The 24,937-nt window shown below is 49.9% G+C and overlaps 1 protein-coding gene across 1 annotated transcript in view; it reads left to right on the top strand.

The window, feature by feature from the left end:
• Window positions 1–6,791: 6,791 nt before the first annotated feature.
• Window positions 6,792–24,937, top strand: part of Smad6 (SMAD family member 6) — a 66,517-nt gene continuing 48,371 nt past the window's right edge. The window contains exons 1-4 of the mRNA XM_051197721.1: window positions 6,792–7,276; window positions 7,364–8,696; window positions 15,740–15,796; window positions 18,801–18,878. Coding sequence (XP_051053678.1) covers window positions 7,874–8,696; window positions 15,740–15,796; window positions 18,801–18,878 — 958 coding nt within the window. The 5' untranslated portion in view covers window positions 6,792–7,276; window positions 7,364–7,873. The remainder of the gene's footprint in view (window positions 7,277–7,363; window positions 8,697–15,739; window positions 15,797–18,800; window positions 18,879–24,937) is intronic.

The raw sequence follows: 24,937 nt of genomic DNA, 5'->3' as shown, positions 1-24,937 counted from the left end.
ACTGAACTCATGTCCTCTGGAAGAGAGCAATTGTTTTTAACCATTGAGCCATCGATCCAGCCACCATAGCCAGCTTTTTTAGTGTGTATTTTTGGAATTGAACTCAGGTCCTTATGCTTGTGAACTTAGTATTTTTCAGAATGAGTCCTCTCTCCAGTCTCTAGACAGTGAACTTTGATATTCCAAACCACCTTTTAATATCAAACCATCTAAGACTCAGATTTTTATAAACTTGAAGTGATAAGACAAGCCTGTAACCCCAGTGCTGCAGAGGCAGGGGGATTGGAAGTTTTAGGATAATCTGGACTACCTACTGAGTTCTAGATCAATCTGGGTTTTGTACCAAGATTCTTTCTCAGGGAGAAAAAAAAAAAAAAAAAAAAAAAAAAAAAAAGAAAGAAAGAAAAGAAAAAAAAAAAAAAAAGAAAGAAGAAAAGATAAGAAGGAAAATAAAATAAAATTGTGCAGTGCAAAGGAAACATTTGAAATGTATCTTAGCTGTAGTATGTTTGCCTCCGAAGTATGACACCCTAGATTCAATATTCATCTTCATGACTACCACCACCGCTACAAAATACCCCCCAAAAAGGAGGAGGAGGAGGAAGAGAAGAAGGGAAGACTCAGGCAGTCTATCTGTAGACAGCCATCTGTTGGAGGAATTAGGTTTCCAGTCTAGGTCAGCTGGACCTTTTGGTCCAGGCTCTTAACCATTAGCCCATCCTGCCTGAGACTGTCCCCAGTGCGGGAGACCCGGGTTGGCTAGAAGAATGCCAGCAACTGGTTCAAGAAGTCTATGGAAACATTCCCCCTCATTCAGAGATAGAACAAGGAGGAATCATCCTCTCTGAGAGGCAATCATGAATAATGAACAAATGAAGGAAAAGCAAAGAGGGTGAAGTTAGAAACCGATTAAACCAGTGTGCCTGGTGTCACATGTCCACTGGTGATCCCCAAGTCATTTGAGGTGACACACAGTTAAATAGACTTACTTATTTGACACTCAAGTAGACATGTGTCTTTGTTTGCCAGTGATAAGTGTAACTAGCATATCCATGCCTTTGTAGATGTTATTAATTACAAGTGGATTGCATGCTGGAGTGGTGGCTCAGGGGTACTTGCTCCTCTTGCAGAGGTCCTGGGTTCAGTCCCCAGCACCCACATGGCAGCTCACAACCATTTGAAACTCCAGTTGCAGGGGATCAGGGATTTGACACCCTCTTCGGTCCTCTGAGGGTGCTGGGTATATATAGGATACACAGACATACATGCAGGCAAACAATTGATTTAAAACATCAAGTAAATAAGTATCTTCGACCTCCAACACTACATAAACAGAACACAGAGGTGCATGTTTGTAAAACTAGCACTTAAGAGGTAAGGGAAGGGATGAGAATCAGAAGTTCAAAGTCACCCTTGACTATATATCAAGTTAGAAACCAGTGTGGGTTATGTGAGGCTCTATCTCAAAAACATAAAAATAAATGCCAAATATTATGGGCTCCATCTTCAAATGTTTGACAGCAGAGCCTGGATATATGTGTCTTAGCCTTATCTCCTGCTCCACTTCCTCCATCTGCTCCCACCCTGGCCCAAGCTGCTGCTGATCACCTAGCTACCTGCAAGGCCTCCTACCAGGCTCCTGCTCTGGCCTAGTGTGCAGGCTACTCTCTACATGCAGTTAGGGGGAGTCTATTAAGGCAGAAAGCTGCCTGTGCTAAGTGGTAAAACCCTTGCCTAGCATGCACATGGTCCAGGGCTTGATCCCCAACACTGCAAGTCAACGATACAACCTGGAAAGCAGGTTCTGCCTCTCTTGCTCAGAACCTTCTGTGGCTTCCAACTGACTTAGAACACAAACCAAAGATCCAGAGATGGCCTGCATGATCCCACATCTGCCCCCAGTATTTCTCTAACCTCTTTACCTCTGTGAAGGCCCTGGAATGTTCTAAACACATGCATCTCAGGCATGCTCCTGCCTCAGGGGATTTTGCTCATTGCTATCCATTCCTATTACTTTTTGCAAGCAGACAATGTGATAGAAACCCCCTGACACACACATACACTCACACAACTACCACTATGATTTCAGTGTCACCACCAAGACCTCAATTTAGTTATGTCACCAATACAATCTTATTCCCTCACTCCAATGTCACCTTCCCAAGGAAGCCTTCTCTCACCTACCTCCTCTCTCTTTCCTCTCCTTTCTTTTATTTTGATCTTGGGGACTTTGTTTGCAGTACTCTGTTCACCCTGCTTGTTTTGTTGTGGTCTGTCTCTTCCCACCAGATTCCATGAGCTCTGGAATTACTGGACTTTGCTTATTGCAGGTTCCCAGCTCTGAGAAGAGGGTGGGGCACCCAGCAAGAGCTCAACAAATACCAATGAACCAAAAACTTCATTAGAGTATATGGGCATTTTTCCTCCCTCCCAAGAAAGTGTCTGTAGAGCACATATCAGAGTTTCAGAGGACTGTCTATCACTTTCAACTGTGCCCCAATTCTTCCACTTGGGGTTATGTTGGCCAAGTAGGTTGCTTTCCAAAGGAGTAGGCAACACCACTTAGCCAGTTGAGCCTATGGTTGTTCTATAACATTTGAATGGATAATTGTTCTCCGTAGTGTTAATAGGCAGGACCTGGGCATTCACATTACTTTCTGTGCAGTGGGTTATGATGAGTCTTCTGGTCAATTCATTCAGTTATGGCAAGAGGTGGCCAGGCTTCCTTATGATTTCTTTGTTTGCAAAATGTGCTCCCCAGATCCCAATTCCTTCCCACAACCCAGAAGCAAGCTCCAACTTCTTGGATTTCTGCTGTCTCATGTCTCCTTCCCTACCAGTTAGTGTGGAAACTTCCTAAGGATAAAAGATCAATTTTTTTTTTTTTTTTTTTTTTTTTTGTAGAACCAGGTGCACTCTAAGGAGATGCTCACACACCTGGTTTTGACTCTGCCACCTGCTGGCTGTATGACCAGAAACAAATAACCTAACCTCTGTGTTTCAGGCACTTGGAAAGAGTCTAGGAAGAAAAAACAAGACCTTCCTTGTGTTATCAGGAGACTGGGAGAAGATGATATCTAGGAGGGCTCAGCCAGGTAGGAAAGAGAGATCATTAATGGGAAATTTTAATTCAGCCGCTCCACAGTTACTGAGTGTTTGGGGGCCAGGGGAAGTCTCAGACAGGAGGGTTCCCAGCATCCCTATTCTGATCCACACTGATGTGGGTGACCTAGCCTGACAAGTTCCCCATCTCTGCCCTTGTAGGCTTTTGTTTCAGAGGGGAGAACATGGATCTGAACTGCCAAAAGTGGGGTGATGCTGAAATGAGGATCCATGGAGTGCCCCCAGGAGAGACGGGAAGGATACAGGAGGCAGGTGTAAAATCTAAGGGGTCAACGTCTCTTCTTTTCTTTCTGGGGGACTTCTTGCAGCTGTAGGACCTTGAGGATGGGCAACTGAGGTTTGCCTTCCTCCTTTCCTCTCCTTTCCCTACATCTCAGGGAATACAAATCTGGCAATTTAGTAGGGTGGAGGTCAGAGCTGTGGCTCCGAGGGCCTGCACAGTTGGGCTCTACCGTATACACCCTCTAGTGGCTACAAGGTGTGTCAAGCACTAAGTTGGATGGGCCCTGAGAAGGAGCAGTCAGTCCTGTGGCACAGAGCGCTGATCTAAGGCTTCTTGTCATTTAGTGTTGGCAGCTGCCCCTACTATGATTCCTATTCCCATTTTATAGTGGATAGATAACCCACACTTACCATGTGGAGAAGAACCGCAGCATGGACCCTGAACTCAGATCTACCAGACTCTGGTTGCAGCGCAGGAGTGCCCTATCCAGGTACTGTCCCCAACTGTCCCCACCCTATATCTCCCAGTGAGCAAGTGCCAAGAAGCTAAATTTTGCTTAAGCTAGCAGCCCTTATAGTTATTCCTTTATTTGATTTTTTATTTAGTGTGTGTTTATGGTATCTGTGTTGTGGGTATGTACATGTGTGAAGCCAGAGTTGACATTGGGTGTCTTTTTGATCACTCTCCACCTTATTTTTTTTTTTTTTTTTTTTTTTTTTTTTTGGAGACAGGGTCTCTCATTGAACCTAGAGCTCATTCATCCAGCCAGACTGGCTTGTCAGAGAGCTTCAGGCATCTGCCTCTCTCTGCCCCAGTCTCCCCAATTCTGGGTTGCAGACCAGCACTGCTGTGCTTGCTTTTTTACATGGACCTCTAGACACACAAATTCAAACAATCTCTACATCCCTTGGCTTAAGGTAGCAGGATTCTTGAGGGCCTGCTTTAGTTTCTCCTGGCCTGGTACATCTCAGGAACTTTGCAGGAAGAGATGTTTGTACTAGGAGTAAGGGGCAGGAGGGACCAAAGCCTCAACTCATATTCCTCTTCAGGGCTGGTATGGGAACCCTTATGGAAGTATCCATCCCTACCATGAGGGAGGCTTTTTGAATTGTCTATAGGCAGAAAACCCCTCCTTCAGAAGTCTTGGTGTCTTTGCTTCCCATGCACTCACTCTTTTTTCTTGGCCAAACTAGCTGGGTTCAAATCCCACCCCTGCCAATAATGACAGCTTGTGCAGGCTATTGTGTTCAAGGCCTTGTGCCGTAGTTTTATCTATAATGTTGGTTGTCAGTCATCTTCATCCCCAGAGCATTGTATTAGGGAGTTGTGGCTTCTTACCACATGTTGGTCCAGCAGGTCTAAGAGAGGCAGTACCCTGCACCACATTTTGGAAATCTAAAGGGTATGCTGTGACAACACAGGGGTATACACCTCTTCCAGCTTTGGGGATGTAAGAACACAGCTGGTACCTGCCTGTCTGGTTTTAGTGCTCCCAATGTGGCAAATTAAGTGAGCAAGTTTCTGTGCTTCAGTTTCCTCATCTGTACACAGAGAAAATTAAACTGACGAGGATGTGAGACCTAAGTGAATAAATACATGCTGGTTAGGCTTGAAACTTCTGTTACCAGGGTAAAGAGCTCAAAACATCTGCTATTATTATTGTAACCTGGAGCCAAGGCAACAATTATCTTCATAAAATAAAACATATTTGGTTTGTTATTGTATTTATTATTTTATTTGGGGGGACTTTTGGAGACAGGGTCTTTTATGCAGCTCCAGGCAGGATTCCAGTTCAATGTGTAGCCCAGGATAGTCTTGAACTCCTGATCCACTTTCTAAGTGTTGGAGCTAATGTGTGTTCACAACCCTATAGGGCTTTCTTTGTATTTTAGGAGCCATCAACTTCTTCACAGGAGAGAAAGAGACCCAAGGCAAGTTCTTGTGGGTACTGACTGTACACTCGTGTTGTGTACACTTCTTAGTAAGCACTGTTTCCTAGAATCTTCGTTCTGAGGCAGGCATCAGTCTCAGCATTTTCAAAGGAGTAACAGTGATCAGGACTATTCATGTTTCACCTTAGCTAAAATAGTGAGGGTAGGGTGTGACAATTGGCCCTCGCAGCACAGGAGTACCTGACTCCAGGTAAGGCTCAGAAAACGTTTCTAGCGCTTTCCGGCAACACGGCCCTTCCCCCAACGCACACCCAGACCTGGCCCTGGGTTTGGACGTTGCGGTCACACCAGCCCAGAGCACGGGTATTCTAAGTGGGGGGGATCACAAATCCGCGCCCCATCCTCTGCATCCCGCCTCCCGCGGGGAGCGGCGTCCAGCCTCAGGCCAATGAGAGTAGCGGAATTTCTTTCATTGAGCTCGGGGCCCGCTCCTGCCCGGAAGGGGGCGTGGCGCTGCGCCGGGGGTGGGGCCGCGGCGCGCCAGGGGAGGGCGGGGCCGGTCCTGTGGCTGAGCCAATCGACGCCACGCCCGGGAGGGGGAGGGGGGAACCAGGCCCTTTTTCCCCTCCGCGCGGGACCAATCCCGACTTTACAAGCTTGAACTTTTGCCACCCTCGGACTAGCAAGCACGCCCGAGGAGGTACCCCGCCGCGCCGGCTCCAGGGCAGGAGCGGCCTTAACCCTTCCCGTGCCGGACCCCCAAGTCTGTCCCGTTTTCATAGCTGGGGGAAAGCACGTCCCTCCATCCACATCCCTCTCGAAGGGGCAGAAAGTAAATCCAAGAAGGGAGAAGGAAGGCAGTGCCCGGCCTTGAGGGGGTACTGGAAAGACAGGCAGCCTGGCGGGAGAGCCCAGGCGACCAAGAGGAGCCATCCAAGAGCAAGAACACTCCTGCCCCTATCCCACCCTGACCAAGTCCCTACCTCCGGCTACCCTGGAGTTCTCTTGATCGAAGTGTTCTACCCCCACCCACATCGCCGTGTAGCCTAGTAGAGCGACCTCTAGTTCTGGGAAGGGGAGTCTTTGTGGGTCACGAAAGATCCCGCTACATCAGCTTCTCGGTCGCCCCCCAACTCCCCAGAGACGCAGGGAAGGAAGGCGCGCACACACGCCCATTTTTTATTATCCCGCGCTGAGGCTGGGGGTTTGGACCGGCTCTAAAGTGCAATGCGTGTTTGAGGCTGGGGATTTGGACCGACTCTAAAGTGCACAAGCCAGATAGAGGCATAGGGCCGCCTTGGAGTTCGGGTCGCAGTAGGTTCACGGAGCAGAGCTAGGTAGCAGGGTGTGTGTGTTTGCTTGCGCGTGTGCGGGATCGCTCGTATCCGTGCCCTAGGCGGGACGTGAGCTAAAGAGCGAGTCGCGGGCGCTGTAAGCCTCGGGGCGGGGGTGCCGGGGCGGGAGAGGGGCGGGGGCCCAGTTTCGTCCCGCCCAGGGAACCAGCCCCCTTGGAGCCTCGGGCTCAGCAATGGGACGTGTTCTCCTTTAAGAGTTAAGAAACTTGAAACCTTGTTTGCGCAACAATCAGCGCCGCGGAGCCGCCAAAGTGTCTAGACTGGCATATGATGGGAGGCAGCCAATGACTCCGCGGCGCTCCTCCGGGGGCCCTCAGTGTGCGTTTGAGGAGAACAAAAAAGAGAGAGGGCGCCGAGCGGGGGAGCGAGCGAGGGAGCCCAGCCCAGAGAAAGAGCCGCCGGGCGCTGCCTCGCCAAACCTCGCTGGGACCGCGGGGCCACCAGGAGGCACTTTGGTGGAGGGGGAGGGGGGGCGACCTCGGCAGCCTCGGCGCCCGAAGCGACCCAGCGTAGCGTGGGGCGGGCTACGACCTCTGCCTCGGTGGATTGCATTTTTAATTAAGGATTCCTAACAGCTCTTGGGATTTTTTTACGGCTTCCACTCATGTGTTGACACCCGCGTTCAGGAGAGATTTGCCCCAAGTGCACCGAGCGCCCGGGACCTGAGACGGAGTTGCTTTTTCGTGCGTGCAAATCCAAGTATTTTGGGTTTTGTTTGGGATCTTTTTCTTGCTTTGCTTTTATTTTTATTTAATTTTATTTCATTGCAGGGATCTGGGAATTATCCACAAGCCTGAGTTTCGGATCCTGCAGGGAAAACCCATGCAGCGTAGCACTGGGCTTTTGAAGGCAGAGTTGTGCAGACACATTTGGGGATACGACGCAAGCGCTTTGTGCTTGTGTACCAACCGCACAACTTTTGAAGGCTCGCCGGCCCATGCGGGGTGTTTCTAACATCGCTTCGCCGGTGACTTCCCGAAGGCTCCAGAGCGGCTGGAGTTGAACAGTCCCGGCCCATCGCGGTCGATGTAGCCCGCTGGTCCCGCGCGGACTGCGGCTCGGCGCGCGCGTGTCCCCGGCCCGGCCCGGCGCGAGCTCCCTCATGTTGCAGCCCTGCGGCGCCCCTTCGACGACAGGCTGTGCGCGGTCTGCACGGCGCCCCGAGGCAGAGCTTCATGTGGGGCTGCGGCCCGCGCAGCCGGCGCCTCGTTGAGGGAACGGACCCCCGGTAACCGGAGACCGCTTCCCCTCCCACCACCCCAGGCGCCAAAGGATATCGTATGTTCAGGTCCAAACGCTCGGGGCTGGTGCGGCGACTTTGGCGAAGTCGTGTGGTCCCTGATCGGGAGGAAGGTAGCGGCGGCAGCGGCGGTGGTGGCGACGAGGATGGGAGCCTGGGCAGCCGAGCTGAGCCTGCCCCGCGGGCACGTGAGGGCGGAGGCTGCGGCCGCTCTGAAGTTCGCTCGGTAGTCCCGCGGCGGCCCCGGGACGCCGTGGGACCGCGAGGCGCCCCGATCGCCGGCAGGCGCCGGCGCACGGGGGGCCCCCCGAGGCCGGTGTCGGAGCCGGGAGCCGGAGCTGAGGGCTCTCTGCTGGATGTGGCGGAGCCTGGAGGCCCGGGATGGCAGCCTGAGAGTGACTGCGAGACGGTGACCTGCTGTCTCTTCTCCGAGCGGGACGCTGCGGGCGCGTCCCGGGACGCTGGCGATCCCCCAGCCGGGCAGTCCCCGGAGCCAGAGGAGGGTGGCGGGCCTCGGGGTCGCGAAGCCCGCTCTAGGCTGCTGCTTCTGGAGCAGGAACTCAAGACAGTCACGTACTCGCTGCTCAAGCGGCTCAAGGAGCGTTCGCTGGACACGCTGCTGGAGGCAGTGGAGTCCCGCGGCGGCGTGCCCGGCGGCTGCGTGCTGGTGCCGCGCGCGGACCTCTCCCTGGGCGGCCAGCCTGCGCCACCGCAGCTGCTGCTCGGCCGCCTCTTTCGCTGGCCAGACCTGCAGCACGCAGTGGAGCTGAAACCCTTGTGCGGCTGCCACAGCTTCGCCGCCGCCACCGACGGGCCCATGGTGTGTTGCAACCCCTACCACTTCAGCCGGCTCTGCGGGCCAGGTGAGCGCGCGCGCACGCACGGGGTCGCCTCGACCTACGCTTTCATCTTCTGATCCTTTTCTGTAGTCATCTCTTTGTGGATGCTCTTGGGAAACTCCTCGGTGTTGGGAGCCTGCAGTGGGTTGAGGAAAGCTGAGGGGTAGGTGTCTGCAACTTCAGTTGGTAACTCCACTTGTAGCACCAGAGAATTTAGAAAGGACATGCTCGGATTTTCTGTATGCAGCTCCTAGGACTTAAAGTAGATCGCAGCTTTGTGAAACAGGATAGTAAACCATGGAGAGGCCAATGGAGTAGGCGACATCTCCCTTTTGGAGAATCACCCCAGTCGGTAACCAGCGCCTAGCATTTGTATGCACATCCTATACCCTGGCTGTGCTTTTCTGCACCCAGGTAGGTATGTCTGTAAAATTGTTTGCAGGCAAATCGTACCTAGCGGCAAAAGTGCTTGCAAAATGTTCAACTCGTCCCTTTCTATGCTGAGCCCAGATTCAGCAGGGCAATCTCTCTTGTCTCCAACATCCTTTGGGGACAAGAGGTGGGGGGCGCCAGGCTCCTCCATCATCACTGTTCTTAATTCTTGCCTTCAGCTCACCTCTAGAGTTGAGGGTCCTAAGGCATCTGAGCATCAGAGGCTGCTAGCTAGCCCTTTTGTTATTAGCCCCTTTGTTCCCCTGGGGTCTTCTGTGCACATCCTACCTTAGCTTTGCTTACCTAGACAGGCTCAGGTGCAGGAGCAGAGAGATTTAGACAGATGAAGGCCCCTGATGAGCCCGGAGCTCACACACACACACACACACACACACACACACACACACACACGCACACACACACGTTTTCTGTACCATTAGAAACACTCACTATAGGTGTTGGTGAACATATTCAAGGCATCAGAGGGTTTGCAGGGGAGAACAGGACAGGTTAGTTTCAGGCTCTTTGCTCTGGTCAGTCTCCTGACCTAGTGTGGAAAGAGAACAAGCTCAGGAAGCTTGGCCTCTTCCCTGTGTATAGATGAGGGCCTAGTAGCACGAAGAGAAAGTTTTCCTCCCATTATTGTGGTCCCTGATGTGCCTTCCTCATGGTTTCTCCCTCCAGGCTCAATGTAGAGGCTTTGGGTAGTCCCTGGCTGTCTGGGTGTGGAAGCTACCTGACAGCTTCCCCTGGAGGAAACTGCAATCTCTGTCTCTGGGGAGGAGGACCCTATTTGTACTTGTGTTGACTCCTCTCGTTTTTTCTTCTAGTAGAAAATGGATGGTAGGGCCCAGTGTACTGCCATAAGGCAATAGTGGATATTTCCCCCTCTGTGACTAAGACACAGTACTAACAAGTTTGTTAAGCTTTTACTCTGTACCAGGTACTTTATGTGAGTATATGTGATGTATGTGTGTGTGTGTGAGAGAGAGAGACAGAGACAGACAGTAGCATTCATACTGTCAAGAAATCCTCCTGGGAAGTGGGAAGAAGTGGGAAGGAGGTGAGGGGGTGGGGCCAGGTCAGTGGTCTGAGCCACCGGGAGTGCTGTGGGTGTGTCTGTAACTAGATCGCCTCTGAGAGTGCCCCGCCTTTAACCTGGAGCAGCCTCAGAGGAGGGGGGTGGACCTAAAGAGGGCTTGCACAGGTGGGTGGACCGGATAAGGAGGAGCAACGAGCAGGAGGCCTTAGGACCAGACCCCACTCTGCTCCTACTCTTTGTACTCACTCAGAATTGACCCTGCTTGGCCAGGAGGAGATTGAGAGAGACCTGATGAACTATAGAATCTGGACCTAGGCTCTGTCCAGACGGTGACCTTGGATGAGTGTGTATGTGTGGGAGGGCTCTTTAGAGACATTTTCAACTTCACTGAGTATTGGAACTTAATTCCCTGCTTCCCTCATGAGGTACTTCCCGCTGGGCTGGTGGTGGAAGAGCATGCTGCATGAATCTATTCCCTGCCTCTGCTAGTCATGAACCTAGGAGAGCTCTAGTCAGCCAACTAGGGGGACCTCTGAGGACTGTGGTTGTGGGAAAGAAGCAAGAGTTTCCAGTATGCAGGGTTGACCCTCTTGCTTTCCCTTGGACTGGGGACTGGGGAAGCCCTTTGCTGCGCACTCCGCCCCCGGGGCTGGCCGCCAGCCTGTCTCCTCGAAATGGGCGGGCACATAGCTGGGGTTCAGCCGAGCGAGTCCTGATAAGGAGACCGCTCCTCCCAACTTTCCAGCTCAGGGAAGAGGGCTGGGGCATGGGGCAAGCGGGCAGACAGACAGACAGACAGACTGTCTGATCGCACATACAACTAGAGTAAAGTGCATGGGAACTCGCGCCTAGCCTCCACCCTCAAGGTTCCCAGTGTCAAGACATGTGGGAAGTATGGTCCCCTTCTGAGCCTGGCAAGTTGATGGCCCTGGCCTCCTCCCATCTGTAAAGGTCTGGGTTAGCCCTAACACCTGAGGTCAAGAGGTGACAGGCAGGTTCCCAGCCCCATGGGCTCTGTCTTAGAAATTGGTGTCCTGCGCAGTCCTCGCCCTTAGTACCAGGCTCAGTGGTGACACAGTCTGGGGCCCCCTGGGAATTATCTTTCCCCGGGCCTTTCTGTTTAGGACTAAAGGCAGCACTGAGCTTGGTGGGTGCCTATGTGGACGGAAATGTGGAGAAATACTTTAATCACAGCTCTGACCTGTTTATAGAGTTCCTTTCTCTTGCAAGTATCCATTAACTCTGGAATGAATCTCCTGCTCTTTGCTTCCCTACTTTTTTTTTTCTGTAATTATATTCAGTAAATTACTATTATCCAAATTGTGCCCGGGAAAGAGAGAGAGAACTTCTAAAGGGCTGGAGGAGGCTGCCTAGGAAAACACAGGGTTCCCAGGCCAGGCCTGGAGGAATTAGAATGGGCTAGAAAGTTTTTCCTTTTATTTGGCCTGGCATTATCCCTTTGAAATGAGATCAATTTCAAGTTGGGCTTCCCGGCCCTGCCCCGCCCCCTCGCAGCCCCTCTGCTCCCCCGCTCCTCTCTTGGAGGTGAGGAAGCAGTGATAATGCCCAGTTTGCCTCTTGCTGGCGCCAGCCGGCTGTGCTGTTTATCTGGCTGCTGGGGGAATCTGGGCAGTTAGGCTCCTTCTGCCTTAAAGTGCCAGGAGCTCCTTTTCTGTCCCCTGATCCTGAAGCTTGGGGTTGGAGTCTTTAGGTTCTGAGGGAAGAAGAAACCGGCATCCAGGAGCCCCCCTCCACTCCTGCCTGCCTGTCACCCCTTGAGAGGAAGAAAAGTCCGAGGCCCAGGCAAGCATGTGGATCTTGTTGTACAGCAAAGAGCTGCCCTGCAAAGATGGGTGGAAAGTGATGTCAAATGGAAACTCCCTCCAGGCTCAGGGAAAGGCTGGCCTCAAATGGAGGTCTAGATTCCAGAAGGCTGGGTATCCCCTGAAGGCTGACCAGAGGGTCCTAAGCTGAGCTGACTCTGCTGCTGTTGGCCCCTGGCTTTTGGAGGAAGTTAGGGGAGAGTCTTCCAGGTCTATGGGCTTGGAGTTTTGATCTTTTTCTCTTGTCCATGTCCAGTTCTCTCTGAGGATCCTACAGAGACTGGAAGAGTTCTGTTAGAGTTGCAGTGTGTAAATTATTTTCAAGTCAACATAACTTTTAACAAGGGCTAGGATATCTTCTGGACAGTGGGTGGAGAGCTAGGGGTCAACTTGAAGATTCTCTTCTGGTCCTATGTCTTACCTAGTGGACTGCTCACCTAGCCTGCCTGAGTTAAGTGTCATATGGTTCCATTTTCCTAAATCCTGGAGGCTGTGTGGGAGGGGAGTGGGAACAACAGGAAAGAATTACTAGTATTGTTCACTGCACATCATTCATAACAGCAAAATGTGGAACCAACCCAAATGTCCATTAGCTGATGACTGGATAAACAAAGTGTGATGTATCCACACAATGGAATATCATCCAGCCATAAAAAAGGGCGAAGTGCTCACACATGCCAAGGCATGGATGAACCTGGAGAACATTGTGCTGAGTGAAAGAAACAGACACAAAAGGCTATAGAGTATATGATTTCATGTACATGACACTTTCAAAATAGGCAAATCCATAGAGACAAAAAGTAGATTATTGGGTTGCCTGGGGTTTGGAGTTAGAATATAGGAAGTGACTGCTAGTGGGGATAGGGTTTCTTTTTGTGCTGATAAAAATGTTCCATAATTAGATATGGTCGTACAACTCTTCTAATGTACCCCAACTAAATTGTATACTTTAAAGGGGTGAATCTTGTGATCTTTGACCCCCCCCCCAAGATTACCTGGTATTGGTTTCCAACAGCAACATGATGACTTCCAGCATGGCCTTGGGAGGTCCTTTACTGGCTGGATATCAGGTGCCCCATTGATAAAAGGAGTTGAGAGCTTCTGTTGGTGGTACATGCCTGTGACCCCAGTGCTCAGGAGGCAGAGGCAGAGGCAGAAGGATGCTTGGATGCAATTGGAGCTAGCTTGAGACCCTGTTGAGTTTGGTGAAGCCTCACCCCCTTTGATTTCTGACATGCTACAGCTCTGCATTCTGGTCTGGTGACTATAAGCCTTATGCTTTTTACTTTCTAGAAGGATCTGTGGTAAAATGAAGTGCCTCCCAGAAGCTTGGCTGTCTTTTCCTGGCTGCATGTCTGCAATTCTGGCTTACCTGTTTTCTTTCTGTCTCACTGACAATGTTAGAAACCTCTACCCTAGGTATGACTGTGGTTAATGGGTGTTTCAGAAGGGGAAACATGATGAGACACTGTTTCAAAAACAAAAACAAACAAACAAACTCAGAGAAAGAGGGGTTGGATAGGGAAGGCTAGGATTGGTGACATTTACTTGTCACATTCTAGCTACTACCGCTGTTGCTGGAGACAGGTGTGGGGGCAGGTGTCTAGCCATGTTCTGGGTTTCAGGGATTGTAAAAGGGGGTGTGTACCAGACATGGCTCTGGTTCTGGCTCCACAGCCGGTTCCTCAGGAAGTCACTTCCACTCACCAGGCTCAGTCCCCTCTCCCTGAGAGCTCCAGGCCTTTCCATTTACTGAAAGTGTGTAGTCTTCCACCCCATGTCCTGTATGAAGTCACTGGCAGGTCTTCTTTGCCTCTCAGATCCTTTATCCCATTTCTTTGTCTTTGCCTGGGAACATTATGTGAACACTGGATGCAGAGGGGCCCTTTAGAATAGTGAAGCCAAATTCAGGCCTGGGGGAAATCTCAGCTCTGTCATGATTGTCTTGGGTGGCAGGAGTCAGTCTGTTTTTTCATCTCCAAAATGTGGATACTGTCTTATGTATTTTTTTTTTTTATCTCTGAGAAAAGATTAAATTGAAACAGGTGTCTGATGAGTGTGATTAACCATTGTGTTCTTGGGGTTTATAAGAGTTAGAGATGAGGCTGGAGAGATGGCTCAGCATTGGCTTCCTTTCCAGAAGACCCAGGTTCAATTCCCAGCACCCACATGGCAGCTCACAAGTGTCTATAACTCCAGTTTCCAGGACTTCTGATGTCTTCACACAGACATACATGAAGGCAAAACACCAACGCTTATAAAATAAATAAACAAATCTTTAAAAAAAAATTAGAGACAATACAGAAACTTGGAAGCATCTGGCACAGAGTGAATATTCAGATCTCTTCAGTGGCTTTGCCCTAATTGACCTCTCCTCTGACCCCTGACCACAGAGTCCCTGCCCTGGACTCAGAGCCTTCACTCTGAGGAAGCCACTTGTGGCTTCAGAGGACAGGTTGGCAGGAGAGGGAAGCTTCCTTTGGGTGTATGGAGCGCACATAACTAATGCTCCTGTAACTAATGGTGCCTTATTATAATTGCGAAAACAGTCATTACCCTGTGTCATTCCTGATACCCACCTAATAATAGTTATTACTCCTTTATTACTGTCGAGTTTGCTTTACCTTGCGATCTGATGGGGTTCAGTTTCATTTACAGAAAATGGAGGGTCATCTCATTCATCCAGATTGTTACTTAGTTTAGCAAATTGTTACTTCCCGGTAAAGCAAGAGCCTAAGAAATTCCTCTGAAGGCAAAGTATATGTTTTGAAGGAGGAGTATTTTAGGCAAATGAAAGGCAGCCAGAAGGAAAACACTATAGGCAATCAGGAATCAAGGGTCTGAGCTGGAAGGCTGGGACCCAGCCCTGGCCTTCCCTTACAAAGCAAGACACCGAGTCCAGAGTCTGGAAGTGACTAACTTAAGAGTGTGAAGGAATCCAGGGCCCCATAGCCTTGCTGTCATCCCTTGACCCAGGAATAGTGGTTCTAATGTGGGTTAAATAATTTTTTAAATGAATTATTGTTGTCATGTATGTAGTGGGGGTGTGTACATGGCATGAAATACATGTGAGGCTGTCCTCCCCTTCCAGCATGTGGGTTCTGAGGATCAAACTCAGGTCCTTAATCTTGGCAGCAAGCTTCTTTACATGTTAAGCCATCTCACCAGTCTCCCTGTCCCCCCTTCTCCTCCCCAGCCATGTTTCCATGTGTGGGCCCTCTGAACTCTGATTTGGCTTGTTGGGCGTAGCAAATAAAAATGTAGGATGCTCATTCAGTTTTTCTTTCACATAAGCAACATAAAATTTCAATGTAAGTATATCCCAGATATTGTGAGGCCTGTGCTTACACTAAGAGACCGTACTTGGTGTTTAGCCCTAATGCAAACAGAGCTGAGCCTCCTGTATATTATCTGGCAGGCCGAGCGCTGACTTCTGTACTAGTGTTTTTCTAGTCGTAATGATAATAAAGGTGCTGTTTATGGGAGTGTGACCAAGAGCTGTGCTAAGCATTTCACATATGCTATCTTTTGCCCTTCTGGCAAAACCAAAAGGTCTGTGATTATCACCCCTGTTTTATAGTTGAGGAAATCATTTTAGAGAGGTAGGGAACTCTCTCTCACAATGCATAGGTGTCGCAAGTAGGGACTGAGCCCCAGGGAACAGCAGAGATGGTGGAAGACGTCCCGGGGTCAGAGGTTATTATTTGAGGAAACTAATAGTTAAAAGCATGTGGAATGCCAGGTGTGACATGCTGTATCCTGTCTTCCAGAATCACCGCCACCCCCCTATTCTCGGCTGTCTCCTTGCGACCAGTACAAGCCACTGGGTAAGTGTGCCCTCCCCTTGAGGGGTGGGCTGAAGTGGGTGCTTTCAAACAGGGTGAAGTTTTACAAACACTCCCACGGTTGGGCTGCTGCAGGGAGACTATTTACATCTTCAAATTCCAGGCTCCTCGTTAACCTCTCTATGACCTTTTAAACATGGGCTTGTGGGAGATGAATGGGTTCTGACTTAAGCTGCTCTTTGGAGGTGGGTTGGAATTTCTGGGTCTCCTTCCCTTCCTTCCTCCCCAGTTCTTGGGTTACATCCACCAGTGTGTTAACTGGGAGTGTGGCAGGCAAGCAGGGAATGGAGTCTTTGTTGAGCTGTATCTGTCCTTGTCCCCCACCTGGACAGGTAGACAGGTGGCTTAGCTGTCTCTGAGGGGACTTAGTGGAGAGGGTGTGACATTTCAGACAAGTCCCGTGCAATGGCAAGACATATTTTCGATACAACTTTGGGGCTAAGTGTCAGCTCATGTTCTGGGGTGCACACATACAATCTTAGAAACAGATGAGGAGATGGAGAGATGGCTTATGGGTTGAGAGCACATATTGCTCTTGCAGAGGATCTGGGTTCAGTTCCTAACACCTATACTAGCAGTTCCCAACTGTGTGTAACTCCAGCTTCAGAAAATCCAATGCCCTCTTCTGACCTCCAAGAGTACTTGCATGCATACATGAACACACACACACACACACACACACACACACACACACACACACACACACACAATAGCTAAATAAATATTTAAAAGCAGAGATGCCTTGGGCCCTGGGCTCTCCTTAGTGGATTTAGAGCAGTGATGTAGTCTGTGAAGTTCCAGTAGATGAGCTAGCCTTGAGTTCCATAATTAAAAATAATACAAGTAAATTTTTTTAAAAAAATAATAGGGCCCAGCCTGTGACCTGGTGTTGCTCTTTCAGATGAAAAATAGCATCGAGGCTCCAGGCATTCTGCATTAGGGGCAGTAGATATTAAATGCAAACTCAAGGTAGAGAAGATGGCCCAATCAGTAAAGTGCTGGGACATGAGTTCAATCCCCAGATACGGTGGTATGCTTGTCTCACCGCTGAAGAGGCCAAGGCAGGAATTCTCCCTGGAACTCACTGGACAGCCAGTGAACTAGCCAGTGAGAATCCTGCCTCACAAAGCAAGGTGAGGAATGGGCACCCAAAGTTGACTTCTGGTGTATACACTCACATGTACAATGTGCACTTACATATAAACAAACATGCAAACAGACATACATTCACACAGTGCAAAATTTTAAATCTTTATCATTGAAGTTTTTTTTTTTTTTTTTTTTTTTTTTTTAAGATTTACTTATTTATTGTGTATACATCATTCTTCCTGCATCATGTATCCCTGCAGGCCAGAAGAGGGCACCAGATCTTATTATAGATGGTTGTGAGCCACCATGTGGTTGCTGGGAATTGAACTCAGGTTCTCTGGAAGAGTAGCCAGTGTTCCTAAACTCTGAGCCATCTCTCCAGCCCCCACTGAAGGTTTTTTTTAAAGATTTTTTTTGTGTGTGTGTGCGCCTTTATTTTCAGTATTGTTACCAGCAGATATTTTTTTTGTGCCTTGAGAAATAGTACAATATTTTTAAAAATAATGATTTCCTTTACTTTAAATTATTTCTTTTTACACACACACACACACACACACACACACACACACACACACACACACTTCACTTCTGGTCTCTCAGATCATGAGACCAGGAACCAAAATAAAACTCAGCATCTGGCAAGTGGGAAATGAAAAAAAAAAAAAGAAAGCCAAATTGGTTAATGTTTCATCTTTCCTGCTCTTCAAGCTATGCAATAAAAGGGGGAAAAATTCCTGCAAGATGAAATGGAATTCTAGCTAGCTAGAGCCTAAGCTGAGGGAATTGTCCCAGGAATCCCCAATCCCTGGTGGCTGCTGGGCCAGCTGGAGCTGGCTGAGCTGGATCTGGTGTGTGTTGGGTGACCAGAAGACAAAAAGATTTCAGGCCCTCTGGTCCATGTCTTCTCAACTCCTAGCCAGGCTTTACTGGAGACAGCCCCAAACTGCTAGTTACAAAGTCCCGGACCTAGGGGGAAAACTTCCCCGTCTTCCTGTCCCCCAGAGCATGAGTTTATGAAACTAGTGGAGCAGAAAAGGTTCCCTTCCGACTCAGCGCACGCAGGCAGGGGATGGCTGATGATGCATGCCATATGAAGTACTTAATTAAGTCTGCTTTTCAAAACACAGGCACCAATACAAAACCCAGCCCGAGCTCCACAGGCCGTGTGGATGCTGGGGAGTGGGAGAGGTGAGAGAGACAGCAAAAGTTAATCTGAGAGCAAACACTTGGGTCTTAATTAAAGGCGTGTGGGGACAGAGGTGGTTAGTGATTTGCTCTTTTTCTCCAGCTCTGGGAGGAAGAAAGGAAGGAAAGGGGGAAGGAAGCAAGAACGAACAACTTCAAGAATTTTAATAGTTGTGATTAAGTTTAGCAGCTATGAATTGTTCAGGGACTTAATTTAACCTTACCCAAACAGGCTTCAAGCTGGTGCTTGCTCAGTCCCTTGAATGTGGACTGTTCCTGTGGTCAGGGCCACTGAGCTCTTCCAGGTGTCAGGTCACGGTGGTCTGGGTTTTTCAGGAAGAGATCTGGGGCTAGATGGTTGGCCTGGTCTGGGGTGATCCTGAGACTGGGTCACAGAGTGACACCAGAAACTTGTGAGGGGGCTGTGGGTGTAGCTCAGTTGGTAGCCCGCTTGCCTAACATACATGAAGCCCTGGGTTTGATTCCCCACACTGCGTAAACCCAGTTTGATGTCCTGTGATCTCAGCATTCAGGAGGTAAGAGCAGAAGAATCAGGAGTTCAAGGTCATCCTTGGCTATGTACTGAAATAAAGGAATAAATATATAATAAATATATAAATAAATAAGTGGTCACCAGGCACATCTGCCCTTTGTATGTGGGAACAGATGCTTTTCTCCCAACTGAGTTCGATTTCTTTTTCCCCTTGAACAGATCTGTCCGATTCCACATTGTCTTACACTGAAACCGAGGCCACCAACTCCCTCATCACTGCTCCGGGTGAATTCTCAGGTTGGCATATTTCTTCTTACTTAAGGAGCGGTACTTACTGTGGGCGGTACAGTGGGGACAGATGTGGGTGCACTGATGGGAGTGATTTTTGGAAAGATTTTGATTTTTTTTGTGATTTTTTTTTTTTGTGCTCGTGTGTGTGTGTGTGTGTGTGTGTGTGTGTGTGTGTGTGTGTGTGTATGTGGTGGTCTTGGAGTTAAGGACTGGGTGTGGTATTATTGCATGCCTGTCAGCCCGGTACTCAGGAGGCTGAGGCAAGAGAAGTTCAAGGCCAGCTTGTGTCTATGTGGGTAAGAACCTGAAGGTAATAGCCTGCCAGGTTTAACCTGGTGTCTACCATGTTTCTCTCATTCCCATGACTTAGGCCCCTCCATCATTGTAGCCAGGGACACTTCTCAGAAACAGGAGGCCTCAAGTGGGTGTGCTCAGGGAGGGCCTGTGGGTAAGCAAAGGGGATAGCATGGGCTGACTGGCACAGGAGGAATTTGCTAAAAGCTGCTAGTATCAATGCCCTGTACTTGGCAATAGATGGCAGGCAGGAAGCAGGTGGAAAGAGACTTTGATGCTGTCCCCTAACTGTCTGAAATGCCCAGCTACTGGCCCTAAGGCCCCTCACATACAAGGGAATTCTTGTGATAGTGTAGTTAGGGGGGAAGGGGGACAGGAGGGCCAGGGACTTGGGTGGTGAAATCTGTGTGGCCTTCTGGGAGCATGGTGGGTAGGGTGTGTAATGTGGCAGCTGGGCTTGTGGCCTGGGGGCAGGGATGGCTAGCTGGGCCTCTGTATCTTTTCCTGACTCTACACCCAAGCTATAAAAGCAAAGTGTTGGGGTGACAGGTCACCCTGAGTCAGGCCCCACCCCAGTACCTTACATTGTTTCAGGATGGCTGGGCTATTGAAAACCATAGGTATAGTGATTCCTTGTGTTCCTCAGGGCCACACAGAAGCCTTAGTGGACACAGGCATCTTGCTTCTCAAGCCTGAGCTCCTAGCTACTATTGTGTCCCCCTTCTCCGTCTGAAACAGTTTAGTGTAGCTTGATGAATATATTCCCAGAGTTCCCTCTCTAACTTCCTATCCTAAGGTGACACAGTTCCGACTGCTCCCAGACACCTATCCGTTTCCCTAGCCTTGAGCCCTCACTGTAGTGAGATATCCACCCCGCCCGCACCTGTTGCAATGACCATGCCTGTTGGGGCATGGGGACAGGTGCGGGTGTGACCTGGGGGGACTGGGTCTGGGGTCCCGGACCCCAGCTCACTCTCTTACTTCCTGGTCGGAGACAGAACATCTGGAGGCATCCTTGGGACGGGAACCTGAGGTTGTCATCTGTTTCTGGTGTTAAGTGATTTCTCCCCCAATAAAAATCCATCAGCCTATCGTTTCCCAGATTCTTATTTACCACCCATTACTTCCCTGTCCATTCCCTGGTCTCCCCATAGTCCTGGGAGGAAACCTCAGGAGCATGGCTGTTTTAAGAGATGGAAACAGAAAGCAAGACTCTACAGTGAGCTCATGGCTGAGGTGATGCAGGAGTCCTGGTCTCCTGTCCCCAGCTCCTGTCTACCCCCTGGTCCCTGGTCCCCTAATCAGGCCACTTTACTCTATACTCTTCTTGTCCAGTGTGCTCTCCCTCTCTCAAAGATCCAGCCCAGGTGGCTGGGTGTGGTGGAGCGAGTCTTCAAGTCCAGCACTTAGGAGGCAGTGGCAGGCGGATGTCTATGATATAGATCAGCCTTGTCTGTAGTTCCTTCCAGATGAGGATACATAGTGAGAACTGTCACAAAACAAAACAACAAAACAAAACAACAACAAAGCTACACTAAAGATCCAGCCAGGTGACATGAAGTTAGAGCATTCTTTCTCATCTGTCGATGCAGGCTCCAGCAAGGGGCTCTGATTTTTATTTATTTATTTTTTTTTTTTGCATTTATAATTCTGGGTTTCTGCCAGCTCTCATGGCTGTTGTTAGCCTGTATTGCCTTGGTGTGGATTGCAGGGCAGATGGGTGCTTTGATGTCCTCTTTCCTAGTTAATAGTGGAAACTTGTATGTGTGTCTTTCACAGAGTGTTTGCGTTTGTGAGCTCCCTTGATTCCAGAGGAGGCCTAGTGCATGGTTCCTGCTTGAAGGAGTGAACCTCAGCACACCTCTAGAGGCCTCTCCTCAACCTAGCCCCTGCAGAGAGCCCCTCCCCGCCCACCCGCGTGCACACACAGCACATGGGGACTGTAGGCTGGACTGTGTTGCAATGGCCTGTGCTGGGGATTTCTGTCCAGGTATCTCAGAGCTGAGCATCTAGTACAGGGCAGAGAAGAGACCACTGCTGGTCTTGACTGTCATGAAAAAAAACAAACCTGCCTATGGTTGGCATTCTGAGAGGCTAAAAGATGTGGGAAGAAAGTTTGGGGTTTCCCATGTGGGAGGATGGAATGAGGTGGTAATGGGCTTTGGGCTGGGTTCCTCATGGCCTGAGTAAGCAAGTGGAACATTTTTTTGTGTCCTGAGCTTTGGGCTGTGTTGGTGTTGGCTGTCACACTAGAGGAAAGACTCAGGGAGGGGTCCTTTGCAGGTGGGGAAAGGCTCCAGGAGGTAGCAGGCCTTGGTGGATAGTAGAGTCACAACTACTCCATCCTGTGGGCCAAGAGTGATGTCACACAGGAGGGAATCAAGGGGTTCGACGGCCGGGGGCAGAGTGGGCACAGGGTGTGGGTCAAGCCAGGACCTCTGATGGTTAGGGGCCACCAGGGTGGAAGAAGTGCCGGTGGTGATGTTGGTGTCCCTTGACCCTCACACTCAGATCAGTACTGGCTGTTCTTTATCTCCTTGACTCTGTTCTAGCATCCAGTGAGACAGTTGGGATCCTTCCAAGTGTACCCACAGTACCCCTAAAGCCCCGTCAGACTGTCTTCTCTACACTGCTTCCTCTCACTGCTGAGTGGTCAGCCCCAGTTCCCAGATTGTATGTGGGGAGGCTTGGGCAAAGGCTTGGCAGAGGCTTGGCCAGCTTCAGTGCCAGGGCTGGGGTGAGGGCTCACTGACACAGGACTTCATGCCTCTGTGCAGCTCCTGCGCAAGCCCACCAACCAACTGTGTCACCCTTCTGTTCTGTGTCCTGAGGGCCTGGTGCCCCTGAGGGCCTGGTCCCTCTAACATCACAGCATAGGCATCTTGCACACAATGACAGTCACAGCCTGGCAGAACTTCCTGTTTCTCTGAAACTCCTGTTAAGAGTCTCTCTGTTTATCTTTCCTGTTGTGTGACTGAGGCCACAGAGGGAGATGGCCAGATTTAGGGGTTAGTCTCAGGCCCTGGTGGACAAAGGACGCATGAGGGACTGCAGGAAAGGGGGTGCTCCTATTTGACAGAATGCGGTCTCGTTTTGGGGGACACACTTGGAACTTTGGTGCTATGGTTTCCATGCTTCACTTGGGTACTATCCCTTTGCTATCCAGAGTCCCCTTAGGCATCTTCCTTACAGCGCTAACATTCCTCTCCTGTTCCCTCCCGTTAATTCGAGGATGAAGTATGAGGAGCTAACATAGGGTGGCTGTAGGTTACCCTCTTCTGGAAGGTAGAATATGCTGTCATTCAAGGAACCTCAGAATGAGAGGGCAGAGGGAACCGGTGTTTTGAGGAAAGCTGGTGGAATAGGAGATAGTCTCATCATCCTCTACTCTAGCCAGAACAAGAGGGTGCTCCTGAGACAGGAACGTTGGGCCCTGGCTGGGTGAAAGAAGGAAGGAGCCTCTGTCAGTCCAGGTTGTGTGTTAGTTGTCCTGTGAACACTAGTCATTTAATGGGAACTCTAGGTGATGGGTCTCTGAGCACTTAGGTCTGCCCAATCCCATGCTCTGGGTTCAAGTCCCCTGCTCTGGGTCCTGATTAGTTGAGATGGGGTGGCTGCATAGCCATCCTGCCCTCAGTTTTCCCACTTGTGGGATGGGGATAATAATAACATGCCATTTTAAAGAAGGTAACTGAGCCTCTGGTCAGCAAGGTGTAGTCTTGTGCTAGGGTGTGGCTGTTAGGGGGCACCTGGCCCGGAGATGAGACTTGCATCAGTTGTAGCCTCCAGGTGTGCATAACAGGTGCTGTGGCAGGAGGCAATTAGGAGCCTCCTGTTGAGAGGCAGCTAGAAGTCTCAGAAGAGGGGATACCCACAGGGGGTTTTAAAGATGACATCCATCCATTCATTCATTGTTAATACACATGTGAACTTGAGTGTCACATGTGTGGAGATTACATGACAACTTGTGGGAGTTGGCTGTCTCTTTCTGCCCATGTGGGTTCTGGGGATCCAACTCAGTTGTCAAGCTTGGCACCAAGCACTTTTACCCAATGAGCCATCTCACCAGCTAAAATCTGAGTCTGATTTTAGCCAACATTTTTACCAAGTTCATAGCATGTAGGAATATAGGGCCAGCTCAGTGAGTTTCAGTAGCAGTCATACCTAGTGGCCAGCAGGGCCCGGGTGCTACTGTCACTGAATGATGTTCTTGGGATGAGCCTAGGTACACTGGGTGGTTTGGAGGAGAATGGAGATAGCAGGGAGGAAATGTTAACTGAAGAGATGGTTTTCTTAGGCCTCGGAGTGAGAGGGATTGTGACACTCCGTAGGGGTGGTGCGGTCTCATACTTGATCCTGGGGACACATTGGGGGACTGGTAGGGGAGAAATACGGTCCAGTGCTGTCTCAACATGAACAGCATCAATCCCCTTCCTTTTTAATCTCCATTTTCTCTCCTTTATGCTCCTGACACTTCACAGAGGCTTCATCCTCCCAGGCTGGTAGCTGGAGGTGACAGGGCATGCAGAGTGATAGAGATGGCTACTGTAAAAGGACCAAGTGCCTGCTATATGTGTGTGCTGAGGTGGGGGACATCTTCAGGAATATGTGATGGAGCATCGTGGATAAGGCAGCTTTCCAGGGTGGGTTCCGAGCTTAGCTTTGCTCTTTCCTGCCAGGTGACCCCAAGCAAGCAAGGGCCTTGCCTCTCACATCTCAGTTTGTGGTGCTGCACAGGAGCCCATTGAGCCAGAGATCCCAGACTCCATGGTCCGGATGTGCTCCTGAATGTTGGTTCCTGCTCTTAGGCCGTAGGAGGAGGATGGGTGCAAAGCTGGCTTTTGTGGCCTACACCATCCTAGCTGCTCTTCTCATTATTGTCCTAATGCACAGTAGTGGCTTGAGACACAGCTCCTCAGGGTGAGAGGACTGGTATCCCGGATGCCAGGATTCTGCTGGGAATGTGGGTGTTAGGGAAAGCTTCACAGAGCGGGCCATTCTGGGTTTGGTTTTGTAGGCTGACTAAGCGCTAGCTGCGAACAGACTGTAAGTGTTCTCTCGGTAAAGGGAACAGCTTGTGCAGAAACAGCTGAAGGTAGGCGTGGGAGGGTGGGAGGATGTGGAAAGATGAATTCTGAGTGCTTGTCCTGTATGATGGAGGGGTGGTTGAAACAGAGGGATTATGGCCACTGGGGCCAGGGAACCCTAGGACATCCCTGGTCCTAAAGGGCATTTTGTAGCATTAGGCTGGCCTCACAGCAGGGGCTCACTTTTGTGAGCAGAGAAATCCTGAGGGAGTTCATGGAGATCAAGACAGAGCAATCATCACACACTATTTAATGACCTTGGAAGCACAGAGCCCGGTGCCAGGCGCTTTCTCAAGTGCCATACATCTATGAGTTCATGGAATTTTCCAGCATCTCTGTGAGCAGCCACTTTATTAGACAAATTAAAGGAAGAAATGACTGAGGCTCAGAGAGGTTAAGATGCTTGTCTTGGTTCACTCAGCTGGAAAGTGGTAGAATTTGGAAGCTGGGACGCTTGGATGCCCACCCCACCCCATGGGGTCTAATAAGGTACTCACTCTGTCTGCCTCCTTGGAAAGTGAAGGGCTCAAAGTCTTTGGGCTTCTGGGGCTTCTTTGCCCTCAGGGAAGCAAGGTTTAACATGAACAGATGTCTTTTCATTCCAGTTAGGGGACCGGTGATCAACAATAGTATTTTATTAATGTTCACCTTGGGGAATCAGTGAGTTTACTGGTTTATTCACAG

Source organism: Phodopus roborovskii, unplaced genomic scaffold (genome assembly GCF_943737965.1).
Source record: "Phodopus roborovskii unplaced genomic scaffold, PHOROB, whole genome shotgun sequence".
NCBI lineage: Eukaryota > Metazoa > Chordata > Mammalia > Rodentia > Cricetidae > Phodopus > Phodopus roborovskii.
This window is presented reverse-complemented; position numbering and strand designations above follow the sequence as displayed.